This window comes from Erigeron canadensis, chromosome 1 (genome assembly GCF_010389155.1).
Source record: "Erigeron canadensis isolate Cc75 chromosome 1, C_canadensis_v1, whole genome shotgun sequence".
NCBI classification, from domain to species: domain Eukaryota; kingdom Viridiplantae; phylum Streptophyta; class Magnoliopsida; order Asterales; family Asteraceae; genus Erigeron; species Erigeron canadensis.
The window spans coordinates 52,466,731-52,483,115 of record NC_057761.1 but is presented as its reverse complement, the minus strand read 5'-3'; the positions used below and the strand labels follow the sequence as shown (position 1 = coordinate 52,483,115).

General features: G+C 29.0%; 1 protein-coding gene across 1 annotated transcript; it reads right to left on the bottom strand.

Moving 5' to 3' along the window:
- Positions 1–836: 836 nt before the first annotated feature.
- On the bottom strand, positions 837–6,639 carry LOC122610377 (probable polygalacturonase). Its single transcript, XM_043783372.1, has 5 exons — positions 5,998–6,639; positions 4,653–4,773; positions 3,036–3,210; positions 1,968–2,038; positions 837–1,833 (listed from the first exon to the last, which is right to left on the bottom strand). The coding sequence occupies exons 1-5, from the start codon at positions 6,478–6,480 to the stop codon at positions 1,208–1,210; spliced, it is 1,476 nt and encodes a 491-aa protein (XP_043639307.1). The 5' UTR covers positions 6,481–6,639; the 3' UTR covers positions 837–1,207.
- Positions 6,640–16,385: the final 9,746 nt, after the last annotated feature.

Here is a 16,385-nt window from a genome sequence, read left to right as displayed (position 1 = left end):
GTTAAAAACTTATCCCAATTCCGAATTCCCAAGTATCAAATTGAGAATTCTGAGAGAGCCCAAAGTTGTTTGTTTCAACTGCCATTTGGTCCACTCTGATTTTCTTAATAGCCCAAAATGAGACTGAACAACAAAAAATCAATGCAACACAATTACTATCGAAAAAAAAAACAGTTTCAACTATCATTAAACTTTTTTGTAAAATCACTAATTACATAAAAAGGAACATAATCTATATTTTATTTTATTATATTATAAAGCAAATTTACCCTGTTTACATTTTAAGTTTCAACATTTACTTTTCCCAAAATGCCCATATATCAATTCTATATTTATCTAACACCCTTTCTCTCTCCTCAAATCTCAACTAATTTTTTTTTTCTCTCTTCTCCATAAATCATTTATTTCCCCAATTCATTCAAAATCTTTTATCTCAAAAACCGTACATCGATAAATTATAAAAATTATATGGGTGTTCTTAAAATTTAATGCTCTTTCATTAGAGATGTCATCCGATATACTTTCGACAAATTTTTAAATCCAAAGGCGGAGCCCGTACGGTCAAGGCATTTGGCTATCATACTCTATGACCTATCACCCCCACCATCTCACCGCCGCAACGTGCGGATACTTGCTCTCGTTTATTTAAGAAGTAAAAAGGAAAAATGAAAGGATTATTACTTACAAGGAATACCCTTTTTCATGCATAATGCATTAGGTTGGGTACCACAACGGCAGAACCCACAACAATTGGGTTTAATAAATGCTTATTTTTCATGGATTGGGTACAAATCCGTGAAATAACCAACGCATACAGTCCATATTCACAGTAACCATTTCAGTATTTCACCACTTTTCTATTTAAATGAAATAAATAAACAATCAAGTCACCAACAAAAAAGGGGGAAAAAAACTAAAATTTCCTCATAAATACAAGAATTTCATTGTAAAAATAAGTATAAGTTATGTATCAAAACTTGTATCACGCCGCGACTGCCTGTCCAAAATCCGAACTACGAAACCCACTGGACAGTGTACCCAGCTTTCGCAGTGATCCTAGAGCAGCGTCTAGTAAATCGTACCATACAATTTACCAGGGTTCCAATGAATGTGTACTATAATATCAACATGTATTATCACTATAAGCAACAGTAATCAAATGGGAGTTGCTATTGTCAATGCAGACTCTATAATGGCGTAAAATCTTCTATCTACATGTCAATGATGTGTTTCTTTGCAACAATGCACATGGGGATGGTGAAACATCGTTAACAAAACCTGATATGTGTTCACAGTTCCATTGTACGGTTGGCAACAAACCAAGCAAACTAACATTTTGCATACATATTCCGTCAAAAGGGGCACCCTCAATACCTAGAAGCATAGGGGCTTTTCTGGAGTTATAACTCACCACATTAGTTATAAATATCCCCTTTATTTTTGGTAGGGCTTTCGGGTCCCAATCGTTATCAGGGTGGTCATCGGCCCCTCGGCTAAATCTTAAGGGCACCTTAACTTTATCCATTGTAATGTTAGTAATGGTGATGTTTACAATATAACCCCCTCTACCCTTGTCTGTTTTTATTCGTATACCGGCTGCTGAATTTCGAATATCAAGATTTTCCACTCGGATGTTCGAAATGCCACCAGACATTTCACTACCAATCCCAACTCCTGAACATGTGGGGGTCGTACCAGATACTCGTCTTACTAGAATGTTAGAGCTAGGACGGGCCATCGATATGCCGTATTGGTCCCACCCACTCTTTATAGCTACAAGATCATCCCCACTCTCTATATAACAATCTTCAATGCAAACATTTGTACATGAATCTGAAACAGTATCAACAAAGATGTTAACAAATGCAAATTGTAAAATAATAACGTTGATAATTTATGAAAATGCGTTCTTGAAATTATAACACGAAACGACATAACAAACATCACCGGAAAAAAACCAACCATACCTGGGTCTATACCGTCTGTATTTGGGGCATTAAGTGGAGCCAATATCGTCATGTCTTTAATTACAACATTACTGCAAATAATGATACATATATTGAGTTATGCGACGTAGTTGAAAACACCATCACCTAATTCCTTGATGAATTTTACTTCTATCATAGTAGGTTGAAGTCCATACACATCTGCTATTAAGAAGTTTTCTGGAAGGATGGGGGAGACAAAAGAAGTTCAATTTTTAATTTTTAACTTTAAATGTATTAATTGGTGGAAACCCTATGCCACATTGGCCTCGTTATGCTCATTAAAACAACTACAAGATCATGTGCAATTTTTTGTTCATCACTTCCAGCATGTGAAGAATCATGTGCACTGTGTTTCAAGATTCATTACTATTCAATGTTTACGGTGCTAAGACACGCTAAGAAGATATAAATAAATGCATAAAACAGTTCACTTCACAATTCTATATGGAGCCCACGACATACTAACGAAAACGGAATGAAATGGTCTCAAAGAACTGACCTAATAAAAAATTACCTAAATAACTGCCACTTTATACAAGATCAATTACCTTTAGATCCAAATCGGGTCCGAGATCAAATTTAGAAATTCTTTTATGACGGGGCCGTATCACATGAATGATTATGATTAAAAAGCATTCAACACTTATCCAATGCCCTATCACTGGCTTTCCTTTTGTATTCTTTTTCTATTTTTATATGTAACAAAGTGATTCATAGCTATAATAAATTAATGATGACTTTTAGTGGCAAACAGTGGCATAAATTCAAGTCTATTTACAAGTCTTCAATGTACCGGTTGTGCCAATAAAACACTTACCCTGTAACATGTAAAAAATATAACTAACGCCTTTGACTTTAATAGTCAGACAAACTTATTTTAAGCGATTAATCTTCAACTTAGAAGTTGTTATAATCTTGTAGAACAGAGATGAAAACTTTTGTCTCCATATAACACCAAAGGCTAAAGAACTAATCTAACCATATATAAGTCTTGAATTAAATATATACTAGCAATGAGTTTCAAAAGTCAAACAAAAAAGGTCAAACCTGGAGTAAACTGGGTGGATGGTCCAAAAGGGAGAATTGCGAAATGTAAGATTGGAAATGAATATGTTTCTTGAGTTCATGATTTCAACAAGGTGGCCTCTAGTGTGTTCCAAGGTCCTATTCCACCATAGGTCCCACCACATCTTACCATGTCCATCGATAGTTCCGTTTTCCCCTAAAGCCATACAGAAAAATTACATATCAACCACTGCTTTACAAAATTTATATAGCTATTCAACCCAAAGTCTTTATCATGCAACATCATGACTGTAACCCATGTACTTAGTGCAAAGAATCAAAAGTCAACCTTTAGACTTCTATGGTCATTGAATTAATTCCATGATGCAAATTTTTATGGGGATCTACATTTACTTATCTTTCTATTCCAGTGGTGTATCAAGGGTAAAGATGTTACAGTTAGATTTAAGCCCTATTTTTGTACGCATATCTCTATATCAGCGTATGTGTATATAAGACGGTTTTTATGAAAAAGGAAATTGATGACTTCTCTTCTTCTTCTTTTTGTTTTCTTTTGAGTCGAGTTATAAGCAAAATAGCCATAAGTGATAATCGAGTATTTGTATGCAAGATTATTAATCGATAAGACCCCATTTGATAATCTCGCTTTACGACACAAAAGCAGTTGAAACTCCCTTTTTCTATATATTAAACAGTACAGAAGTTTTTGAGGTTGAAGGCAAAAATATATATCATGTTCATATTGGATCCTAAAAAGATTCCCATGGCTGTACAAGACAGACTGTAGCCTGTGTATCTTAAAAATGTGATTATATTCAAATAATATAAAAAGGTGTAACTAATGCCCATCTGTTTAACCTTACCTGGTACATGGAATAGAAGTAAGGATCACATCCAAATCATTATTAAAAAACTCATTGATAAAAATAGTACACGAAAGTATCACAATTATAGGTATGATTCCCTCTTTGATATGTGACGAATACGATTAATACTTTGGCATAAACGATATAGTACAGATTCTCTTATATAAAATAATGCTGAAGGCCATGATTTCCCACCACACATTAGTATTAAACTAACTAAAGAGCCAAACAAGTAATAATGACAATGATTTAGTGGCAACAGCAAGAAAAGGTAACATGATCTGGTATGCTTCCCTACTAATCAAATTATTCATCGTCGTCACCAAGAATATTATTATATGTATTATTAGTTTAGCACCATTTGTTTCATAGTTAACTTATTTTGGATTTTGAATTCAAGCGAGTCACTCAAGGGCCCAGGTCTGATGCAGACACGTAACCACCGATATAGAAGGAAAGCAGAAAAGACTATTAGAATATTAATGAAAAACAACTCACCTAAGCTTAAATTAAGGAGTATAATTATGTTATATTATTTACCGCGAATAAGTCGTTTTATATACAATTTTTGTTGGTTCATAACTAAAAAAAGAAAAGAAAAGCAGTGGATTTGAGTGTTTAACATGGCTCCACCGCTGGTTACTAAAGTGAATTTCTTTAATGAAACTATTCAAATCATGTGTAAAACTTGTTTTTTTGGGTAGTCAAAAGTACCTTTGGTTTACATCATTATTAACAAGTAAAAACAAGAGAGTAAAAGATGAAGGTGTACCTGTAATGACAACATCTGTGAGACCATCACCATGAATTAAGCTCATATGTCTCCCTCCTAATCTCTCTCTCCCTCTTCCATAAGAAGGTAATGGGTCGATAATAGGCCATTCTTTCATATCCTACCATTTGAAAAATAAAATAGCATAAGAATTAACAAATATGCAAACACCGTCTTATTTTTTAAGAGCATTCCGATGAACAAAACTAAACGTGCAAGTCGCAACGACTGATCAAGTGTTTAACTCTTAGTCAATAGTCAAAAACGCGTTACGTGGTGATAGGATAGACAGATGGTAATCAGCATGAAGTATTGATTTCCAAACTAAGCACTTCTTGTTGTCGAAATAATTACTAATTTCACTTTTTTATAGTGAAACAACCGAGCAATAGGTAATATAAACGAACTATGCAACAAAGTAACTTCTCATACCCAAAAAAAATTCTTGAAATTAATAGTTTCTGCATCTCTAGTCACTTCATTTATTTGGCAACCAAACACTTTAAACAAATTAAATTACTCAACCAAAATAGATAGAACGAGTTACCCCCTTTGGACCTTCTGATCAGAACATTGATTGTTAGTAACCAAACTAATTTCAAAAATCCAGGTATTTCCAAACTCTGTCAAAAGCATCTTTTTTAACCGTAAACGAATAGCGTTATAAACTACAGTAAATCTTAGCAACGACAACTATACTTTTGAAGATAATAGCCCTTTTGGAAACGCATATTCAGGAAGTTTCTTGAAATTTAAGTAGCAATTTCTTCAAAAGTTCTTGATTATTCCATCTTTTCAAACGTGCAAAAAGCAAGTATTTTTTTAACAATAAACATTAACTTTAATTCAATAATCACCACCAAATAAGTAATCATCACCAAAGAAAGAAGTATGAAATGCTATAACAATCCATTAACATTTACTAACACTCTATTGTTCTAATCAAGAAACACCGAGTAAAGTGATTAAACAACTATTCATGACCTCTGAAAAGTCAAAACATTTGACTTTTTACCACTTGGCAGGTAACCAATCAATTTCTATTAAACAACCTAACATCATCAGGCATACAAATTCAAACTACTATACAGATTAGCAATTAGTCTAAAAGCCAGTAAAATTATTAACCTATACATACAGAAAAATAATACAATATAATAAATATGAAATATAAGTGCTTTGTGGGGATACTTTGCTAGAAAATGGTCACGAGTTCATGGTCAATTGGGTCGGAAGACCAAATGGTCAGTTTCTATGTCGTCCTAAATCTTTTGCTATGCATGTACGTATAATAATTTATATATATAAATATATATGCAAAGAATCAAAAGACATGTGAAATTACCTGAGAGCCCAAAATTACAGCACCATGTTCAAGAAACAGGGTAAAATTACTAGTAAGGTTAAAACAACCAGTAACCCACTTCCCAGTAGGAACATTCAACTGGGCCCCACCTTTGCTTTCAAACTCCTTCATTTTCTCCATCGCCGCCGTGAACGCCGCCGTGTTCGACGTGACACCGTCACCAACACCACCAAACTCAACTATAGACATCTTCACAGCCCTAACTGGGACCGACACATCACAGGTGTCCGACCCGGGAACAATACCCATGTAGGAAGCGGGTCGGGTCGGGAACCCGGATTCGTTGGTTGTGGTTATTTGGATACTGAGAATTACGATGAGAGTGAAAATAAGGAAGGGAAAAGCCCATGTTGGTTTTTTGAGGGTGGCGGTTAGTTTGGTTAAGATTGGATATTCGTTAACGTCGTCCATAATCATGATGATTGGATTGGATGGGATTATGTTAATGGGAAGACATGGCATGCATGTGTGCTTGGATTTGTGTGTGTGGAAATGGTGATAGATACAGAAGATATGTATGTATGGATGTTTACTTATGGAGAGAAAGAGAGATTGAAAGGAATTTATTTTGTTTTTGGCTTGGTTTGAAGAAGACGAAAACGGAGTATGTTATGCATTGGAGAAAGAGACTTTCGAATTTTGATATAACAAATGGAAAAATGATCGTCAAACCTTACCTAAGGTGTCTTCTTAAAAAAGTTTAAACCTTTAAATTTGATAAATATATATAATTTTTAAATTTTACATAAATCTTTTGAATTTTACATAATTTTTTCGTTTTACTTAAATAGGTACTACATGTTTTACCTAACATTTTCTCATAACAAATTTGTATATACGTTTTGTGTTCCGATTAAATAATTATTACTAGTAGATTTATAATATTTTTCAATTCATTAGATTTATGATACAATCTTTTTGTTACTAATTAGTAATTATTATTCGAGACGCAACAATGATATTCAATTAGGCAAAATGCGAAACTCGAATAACACCTCTGAGATAAAGCTTATGACTCTCAAAAACTCTCTAATAATTCACTCCTACAAAGTAGGAATATAATACGTGAGATTCAAACTTTATTTAATTTTATCATTTCAATCTCCCATAATATTATAATCCTTTTCAATAAGATTTTCACCATCACCACCACAAATAATAACATTATACTATTACAGTCATATTGTGCGAATAACTATATATTAAAACCATCATTCAAATTGTATCTTGTTAACACACTATCGATCTATCACAAACTAGTTTTATTTGTAATGCACATTCAAAACTTAATCATTAGTTTTTTTTTTTTTTTTTTTAAATTAGTGAATATATATATTTATTTAAAAAGGGCTAGCAGGTTGCTAGAACCCAAAATTATAAATATTAGCAAAATATGAAAAATATGTTTGGTAAAAGTAGTCAGAGTTAGGGATTGAGGCTGAAATTTGAGTTTGATGTTGAAATTAAGGGCTAAAGCTTGAAACTGATACTGTAAAACTGAAACCTCTAATTACATAATACTGTTTGGCATACAAGCTTTGAGATGTAGTTAAAATATATATAATTATATTAATGGACATATAATTTTATTTTTGTATAAGTTTTTGAAGGTAGTTGGGTAATCTCAATATATAAATATATAGGGGTTGGGTTTTTTTTTTGCTAAAAGCTTCATCCATAAACTGTTTCTTATAATTCCTTTGGGGCTTTTTTTTTAAAAAAAAATAAATAGTCCAGACTTTGTCTTCTAAACAAGGTTGTAAGAAATTTTCTTTTAAAGTCACATCCTCTGCCTCATAAAAAACTCTTAGAAAGCCTTTGCCAAAAATACACGAAATCTAATATAACACCATGAAGGAACCTTTTAGACTTAATTTTAATGTAATAAACTTGAATATGATCATTAATTATGAAAAATAATTATTACATTTTATAGTTATAGTAATTATTTTAATGATATAATTTTAAAAAATAATTCATAAATTTTATATTATACTTTTTGAAATCACTTTTTTGATTTTTTTTTTTTACATTATACAATTTTCTTTTGTTTTATATCATACATTTATCAAATTATGAATTTATATTAGATTTTTATCATATAAGTAATATATATTGGCTATAGGTATTTAGTTTAACATCGTTAGTATTTGATGTTATTAAAATAAAATCTATTGTCAAGTGTATATGGTGCCTAAAATACAAAAAAAAATAAAAGATTGCAAAAATGACAACATCATCAATTTTTAACATCTTTTATTTATGTTTATTAAATTATGATATTATAAAAATTTAGTATGTCATTAAGTGTTTATAATATATAAAAATTTTAGCAGGTCATACCTACATTTAACTTTATACTGTCACAAAAGATATACAATTAACATACATATCCTATTAATAACTTTTGATACAAAACATCTTTTAAAATAGTAATATCATCAAATTTCAATATGTCTTATTTATAACTGTTAATTATACTATGAGTCATAACGATATTTTAATATGTTTATTACGCATATTATGTGAGAAATCTAGTTTTCTATTATAACTTTTTTTTATGATCAATCAATCTATCTATTATATAAAACTTGAGTATGGACGGCGAGATAGGCGGATCACGGGAGTTGAAAAGGAAAAACAGGTGGAAAGTGGAAACAGCGATTCAATTTGTACGGGTGCGCACGAGATTCCGTGATGGATGTAAACTTACGCGACCATACCATATCTACTTGTTTCATTGGTCGACCTTCATACGCGTATTTTCTTATATTTTTTCATATCAGTTTCTACATATTTTATAGTGATATATTTATTTTTCATTTTTACATTGGACTATTAAAATTGTTGCACAATGGAGTAGATTATAGTCTTATACGAAGTTGAAATATTTATGGAATTATGGATGAGTTTATGGTTTTAAGTTTGTTGGCCCGTGGCCGTGGTGCTTGCATCGTGCCTTGACCCCCGAGGTACGTGCATTGACCCTGCAGTTTGCACACATTTGTTTCCCCATGTACAGGTGTCACAATCCGATTCTTTCACATAAGTAATCGTAGTCATTACAACTTTACAACCTTTTGCGTGTAATTTGACCATTGTAAGAAGCGAAAACAAGATTATGAGCCTGTTGTAGTGCATAACCTAACCTATCCCCATAACTTTTTTTTATAAAGTTAGTTTCGATTCAGGCGTATTGTAGGAAATTTTGATCACCAATTTGTTGGATTTCCAACTATCTCCTCATGGAAAATATCTTGAGATGAAAAACCCAAGACTCGAACCCGAGATCTTGAGAAAAATTCACATCCTATGCTTACATAGTGAATTTAAAAGATATCCCCATAACTTAATGGTCTTAATAAAAAGGTATTTTGTCTTTTATGTCAATTAAAATTGTTTGTTTATGAATTAATAAACAAAAAACTATTGGATTGATTTAATTATATACCCAATATTAAATTAAATGGACTGATGAACAGTAATGGCAGATAAACAGTAATGGCGGGTGAACAGTATCAACCCATAAATTAATATAGATAATACATGTAGAATATTAATATGCGCAATATAGTTGCTTTCGTATTTGTATTTGTATTTGTATTGTCAAACATGTTTCTAAGATATCGGTAGGACGCATGAGTGATAGACGTTCGACCCGCATAGTAGCCGGACCCAGCAGACAGACCCAGCAGACAGGTATTTCTTCTTTTCAGATTCTCGGCAGACAGGTATGATTTTCTAAACATTGCTCATTTTCCGTCTTGCACTCCTTTGTGGCCGGAGGTCCCTATGGAAGCAGTCTCTCTACCTTTGTGTAGAGGTAAGACTGTCTACAGCTTACCTCCCCCATACCCCGCGCAGGGATTGGGTCCTGTTATTGTTGTTGTTGATGTAGAATATTAAGATCAAAAGCATCTTTGGAAGGAGTGGTGGTGACTGGTGACATTGAGTTCGTAGACGGAGCTCCTTGATTCGAGTTGTAGCTCTTTATTTTATTTTTTTGCTATTTTCTTTTAAGGTCTTTAATATTCAATATCCAAGTCAAATAAGTTGTTCCTCAAAAATTAAGCTTCGCTTGGATTGGGCTTATTTGTTTTTTAAATTTTGACATTGAAGTTGGTAATGATTTCCAATTTGATACTTTACATATCATAAGATGTTATTCTAATTATTTTGGGAGAAATATTTATAGCATTTGTCCATTGCCTTAGTTGACTGCAACTTCTATCACTTCTATCAATATTTTGTGAAGTTTTTTTGTTTTAAAGCTACTGTAACAATTCGTAGATTTATATATTGATTAGTTTGGAGCTCATCATTATCCCTAATGTTAATGATGTTCTGGTCGATTCATATAGATAAAGTTCAGTCAGATTCATTGTTTTCTTTTATAATTGTTGACTGCTAACGAGGTCCCATATATTCGTTAATGAATGGTACATTTTCGTTCCAACTGTGTCAGTGTACAAGAAACAAAGACAATATTAAAGATTACTCACATTTTGGAATAGTGATGACCAATGAATGATGATCAATAAAAGGTTCTTATGATGTAGCAAAGGCACTAGATTAGAGAATTTAGCATTACACTTACATGCTTTAGTCGTTTTAAACATGGCGATATCAAAACATGTTTTAAAGCTGGCTTGGAATTAAGTAGTTTAAAAATAACTATTTGCAGATAATAGTCGAAACAACAATCCAAAATACATCTAATTAGCTCTGCAGTAACAAACTTTATACTTGAAACATGATAGCTTTGTTAAAAGAGTCACAATCGACGTCAACAAGTATATTACTAGTCAATATAAATTATGGTCTGTGTTTTTTAAATCATTAAATTCTGAATGTATTAAGTGATTAAATACATTTATGATATATGCATGTATTATGTAAAATGAAAGTAATTGATTTTTTTTATTAAGCAAAAACAAACATAAAATTTGAGTTAATAATTCAGTTATATAGTTTTGGTTTACCATTCCCATCAATTCTCCACCTAACTAACTCGCCTGGATGGCCTTCTTCCCTATCATGTCAAAACTGGGTATAAATCTCCTCAAGTTATCCCAACTTGAGGGTTAAAATTGGGATGATCTTGACCCTTGATTCAAAATCAAGGGTTAAGGTTAGAATATGAATATTAAATCTTGACCTTTGATTTTAATTTAAGGGTCATGATTTTCTCAACTTTACCCCTCACGTTAGTAGTAACTTGAGGGAATCTCCACCCGTCAAAACTACCTCAATCGACTTTTCTTCAACTTATTGCGTTCAAGTTATATCTGTAGCATAAATATTATTATTGTCGAATTGAAGTTTCGTTTTTTGTATTAATAATATATCATTATCATAATATTTTTTATACTACTGCTACATATTATGTTCATATTATTGTTGTGAAAGTGACATTTGGATATTAATATAATTATCGCTATGTATATAATTTATTATTTGTGTATATAATTTATTATTTGTGTTAATACAATTATTATTTAGCTCCTAATTTGCCATGACGTAATCATTACTAGATTTTTAGGCTCGTGTCTAATATACGGGGCTTACGACGTTATCAATTGGATGTTAATTTATTATAGTTTAACATTTAATATACTATTTTGAGTAATAAAAAATGATCTATATATCAACACTTTGAGCTTTCTATTGAAATATTTTTTTAAAATGTGTTTATCGAATTTGTTTAATTTTAAAATCTTAACATATTTATATTAAATTTTATTTATTTTTAGTTAATTAATTTTATATTTATATGATAGAACATTTATAGTATATATATTAGTTATTATTTTATTGGAAAATATTTGTTATAATTCTATTAGATATATTTTAACTATTACGAGTATTATTTATTTATTATATTAAATTTTTTGGATAAAAAGTATAAATTTGTGATGAAAAACAAAAAAGTGTAAATTAAAGTCAAAATTGAAAACAAAAGTCAACTTTAAGAATTCAAGAGCTGTGATTGGTCGATAAGTTATTAAATCAACTGTGTTTTAGTATAATAAAAGATTGTTATGGGTTTGAATGATATTAAAACTTTGAATCTACCAATATATATATAACAAGGTCCTAAATTTTTTTATGGAGAAACAAAGACTGTTAGATGAGTTCCAACTTTTGATTACAACCCTTAAGTCTAACTAATAGTACCATTACCAAATTTAATATTAAGTAAACACAACATTAGTCCATCTAATTTAAATAATTTACACTTTTTTGTTTTCCATCACTAATTTACACTTTCCACCATTAATATTCAATCACTAATATTAAGAAAACATAATATTAGTCCTTGTATTTTAAATAATTAAATAGTGTATATTTAATAAAGTATATATATACGTAGGAAGCCACAGATCGATCGATCAGTGTAATATGTAAACATAATAAACTAATATATATATATAGATAGATGGGGGACAACCCCATACTTACTTTTCCCATATATATATATATACATAATAAAATAATAGTTATCCTGTCTTTTTAAAGTCATCCACCTCAAATTAAAATTATTTCTAAACATGCCACATAGGATTTATCCTACATGGCACCTCCATATTTTTTTCACACTAATAGATTTTCATTAAATAATACAATATAATTATACATATATTTTAAATATGGCATATAAAAAAGCATATATATATAATTTATATTTATATAAATCAAACATATATAAAAAATCACGACTAACATTGCATGACATTTTTTTTTTTTTTAACTATAAACACTTCATAATTCATGACTCATAATCCATGATATTTTATTACCTTTTCTTTCCTTTTTTTTCATTTTCTATTTACTATATACACTTCATAATCAAACTATATATATTACGTTCAACATGTACACCTCAAATTACATAGCCTTTTATAATAATCTATCTATACATATATTATGTTTCACAGTTTTCTTCATTGTTAATTTATCATAATCATGAAGTATTTTTCAATTTGGTTTTTAATTTATAAAGTTATTCTTAATAATCTATCTATACATATATTATGTTTCAAAGTTTTCTTCGTTGTTTAATTTATCATAATCATGAAGTATTTTTCAATTGGTTTTTAATTTATAAAGTTATTCTTCTGCCGTATACCAATCTATATATATATATATATATTAAAACAGTAAAAATCCTAGCATTTTAAACCCTTCTTTCAACTTAAAGCTAGCTTTAAATATTGCCACGTAGGATTGTATCCTACGTGGCATCTCTATACTTTTTTTACAATATTTATCTTATAACCTCTATTTATTCTCAAACCAATGTAATTTTATTTTATTAAATATAACATAAAATATTAAATCAAAACTATATACACAAAATTAAAAAAAAATCAAAACCCATATTAAGATATAAGAAGACGTCCAATACATCTATTAATTTGGCAATGATATTTGACATAAATAATATTATTTATTAAAATATATACAACTTTGAAGACTATATCAAATTTTAAAATTTATTTAAAAATATTATTAGGTTATACACGACCAAACAATTTGTTGTTTCTCCTTCGTTCTCTTGGCCGAAACCTTAACCAAAATTGGTTATTCTAGCCACAAAAAAATGTCTATTTTATAATGATAATAGTAGTTATTTTGAGTTTTACAAATGAATTTCTTGATTGTTGGAGATAAAATACTTTATTTCCTAATTGTGTTTAGGATTATTTTTTTTCGTCACTACATAAGGTATTTTCTCCATCTTTTCAGCATAACTGAAAGCAAAAACTATAATGATTTTCTTTTATTTATCTTATTATTTTTTTACTTATTCGTATTGTATTTATGTGTATTTTATATGACTAAATTTTTGTCATGTTTAATTTTTTTACTTTGTATATATTATTTCGTTTGATGAATAAATAGATATCATGCTATATTATCGATTTACGTTTGATTTGTTAATGATATCAAAATATCTTATGTTAAATGTTGGTGTGTAATCACTATAGTATGTTTAGTGACTGTGATATCGACATGTCAGAAAATACAAAAGATGACCAAAATAATATGAGAATTAACCATTAACTATAACATAATCAATTTCAACATAATAAGCCTATAGAATAGCTATTTACTAATGCATAAAATAACCTTTTTAACTAGCCGCGCATCGCGCGGGGTAAAATATCTAATATATATATATATATATATTGATGCATTTATAAGTTCATATTGTAACTGTACTATTAAGTTATCAAATTGTTTACAATTATATTATATACATTAAAGTCTTTTAGATTATCTGATTATTATTTAACCAACATAGATAACTATTAATTTATTAATTACAGAAAAAACATGTCATTCACTATATATATTAGATACTAGATTAAACTTGTACGTTGTACGAGATAATTGATAACATAAATATAAAAACAATAATTGATAGTTACATTATTATTCATAGTTATGGTAATATAAAGAACTGTCAGATTACAACTGATAGAAACAATTAAATTATATTTTATGAATATATGATATACGCCAAGTATATATAAAAGCAAGACTAATGAAACATAAATATTTATAAATCATAAAAAATTTTCTCATGATATATAATTATTAAATATAATATAATAAATACTTTTCAAAAAAATTAATAAACATAATATAATAAACAATCTTATTTGATAAAAGATAACTATCAGTGAATTAATAAAAAATAAAGTAGTATCATGTATATAATCTTTGTACCTATATAGAAAATGAAAAATTAAATATTAATGATTAGGATTATAATTAATGATTATGATCAAAATTGATTATAAAGATCATACATGGCAACATAGATATAACATAAGGTAGATCGATGAGAACCCTTTGATCCCGTGTACCGAATTGGTACCTACGAAACCTCAATGTTGAGTTTTTTTGCATCGATGATTAACTATAATTATCAGTCTTATCCATGGCAAGAATTGAATATGCATCCCTCAAGATAACCGACTCTCAATGATGTCATGGTGGCCAAACCACCTAAATGAGTTGGTTTGAAATTTAATCATTATAGTAAATAAAGTGTTTTGTTTATATTTACTTTTATATCGTCATTATACAAATATATAACAACCATATTATAAAAACTAACTACACTAAAGAGCAATTTTGAATATTATTATCTTTACCAGTATTAGATGTATTTAACATTACATTGTCATTATACAAAATTTATATATCTTACTAGCCATATTTAATGCAAATAAAACTTTAAATAACAATACAATTGTATTTTAACATGTTTTATCTATAATTAATAATTATGTTATTCTTAAAACTTATTATGTTTATCTCGCGTATTTATATTGTCTCGCGTAATATGCGAGAAAATATAATTTAACTTTTATATATACAAAAATACGATTTTCTTAAATAATTATTAACCAATTGAAATATTTTATTTCACTTAATCAACATTTGCTTATGTTGTTGATCCTATCAAATTGAAAAACTTATCACTTGACACTTTTAAATAAGTTATTTATTATATGTTTTTCTTAATAAATTTAAATGTTGAAATTTAGGATCTCTTATAAGATTATATTATGAACTTTCAAATCTTGATTATTGTATTATAATTTGCTTTTACATAAGTGATGTTAATTAAAGTACATATTAAAAGTTTAAGATTTTAATTTCCTAAATATTTTAGTTTTTTAAATTTCTTACATAAACCCAATATTTGTTTCAAATATTATTACTATATAAGTACATAATCCAAAACTCTTAATATATTAATGTAAAATTAATTTTAAAAATTCAAAAGGTTAACTATAAACACAAAAAGTAAACTTTCAAGAGGTGAGCAATTGGCAAGATCTTAAACCTTTGGGAAATCCATTAGGGTATAAATTACACTTTCAAAATTTGTAGGAGTGGATAATTAAGAGGGTTTTCGATATTACTGGGTTTCATTCCAAACATACGTAGTTCAAATGCCAACTACTTTTGTTTTGTTAAATTTTATTTATATGTGTATCTGTATATACATTAAACTATGTGAAAATTGTAAAAAATGACTAATATAGTTACACTAATTAAAGAGAAGTCAAATCCATATATAACTCTTATTTATATTCCGCTAAACAAATATATTTATATTGAATTTTAAACTATCACTTGATACAATAATTTGAAGTGTTACTAATTGTTTATACAAACATACATTAACTTTGATCGTAAATGCGATAGTTTTCAATGAAAATTTGCTTATATGCATATTAACTCATTACAGCAAGATACTAATTAATTTACATCTTTGGCATCATGATACTAATTAATCTATTTTCAACATCTTTTTTTTTGTAGTTGTCGATGTATGATATTGT

What these genes read in the sequence shown, in the direction of transcription:
- LOC122610377 (XM_043783372.1), bottom strand. Translation starts at nt 6,480, where the DNA reads ATGCCATGTCTTCCCATTAACATAATCCCATCCAATCCAATCATCATG. An exon ending in ATCCACCCAGTTTACTCCAG is followed by an intron (nt 2,039 to 3,035) that starts GTTTGACCTTTT and finishes CATTATTTGCAG; the next exon opens with TAATGTTGTAATTAAAGACA. An exon ending in TACAGACGGTATAGACCCAG is followed by an intron (nt 1,834 to 1,967) that starts GTATGGTTGGTT and finishes ATACTGTTTCAG; the next exon opens with ATTCATGTACAAATGTTTGC.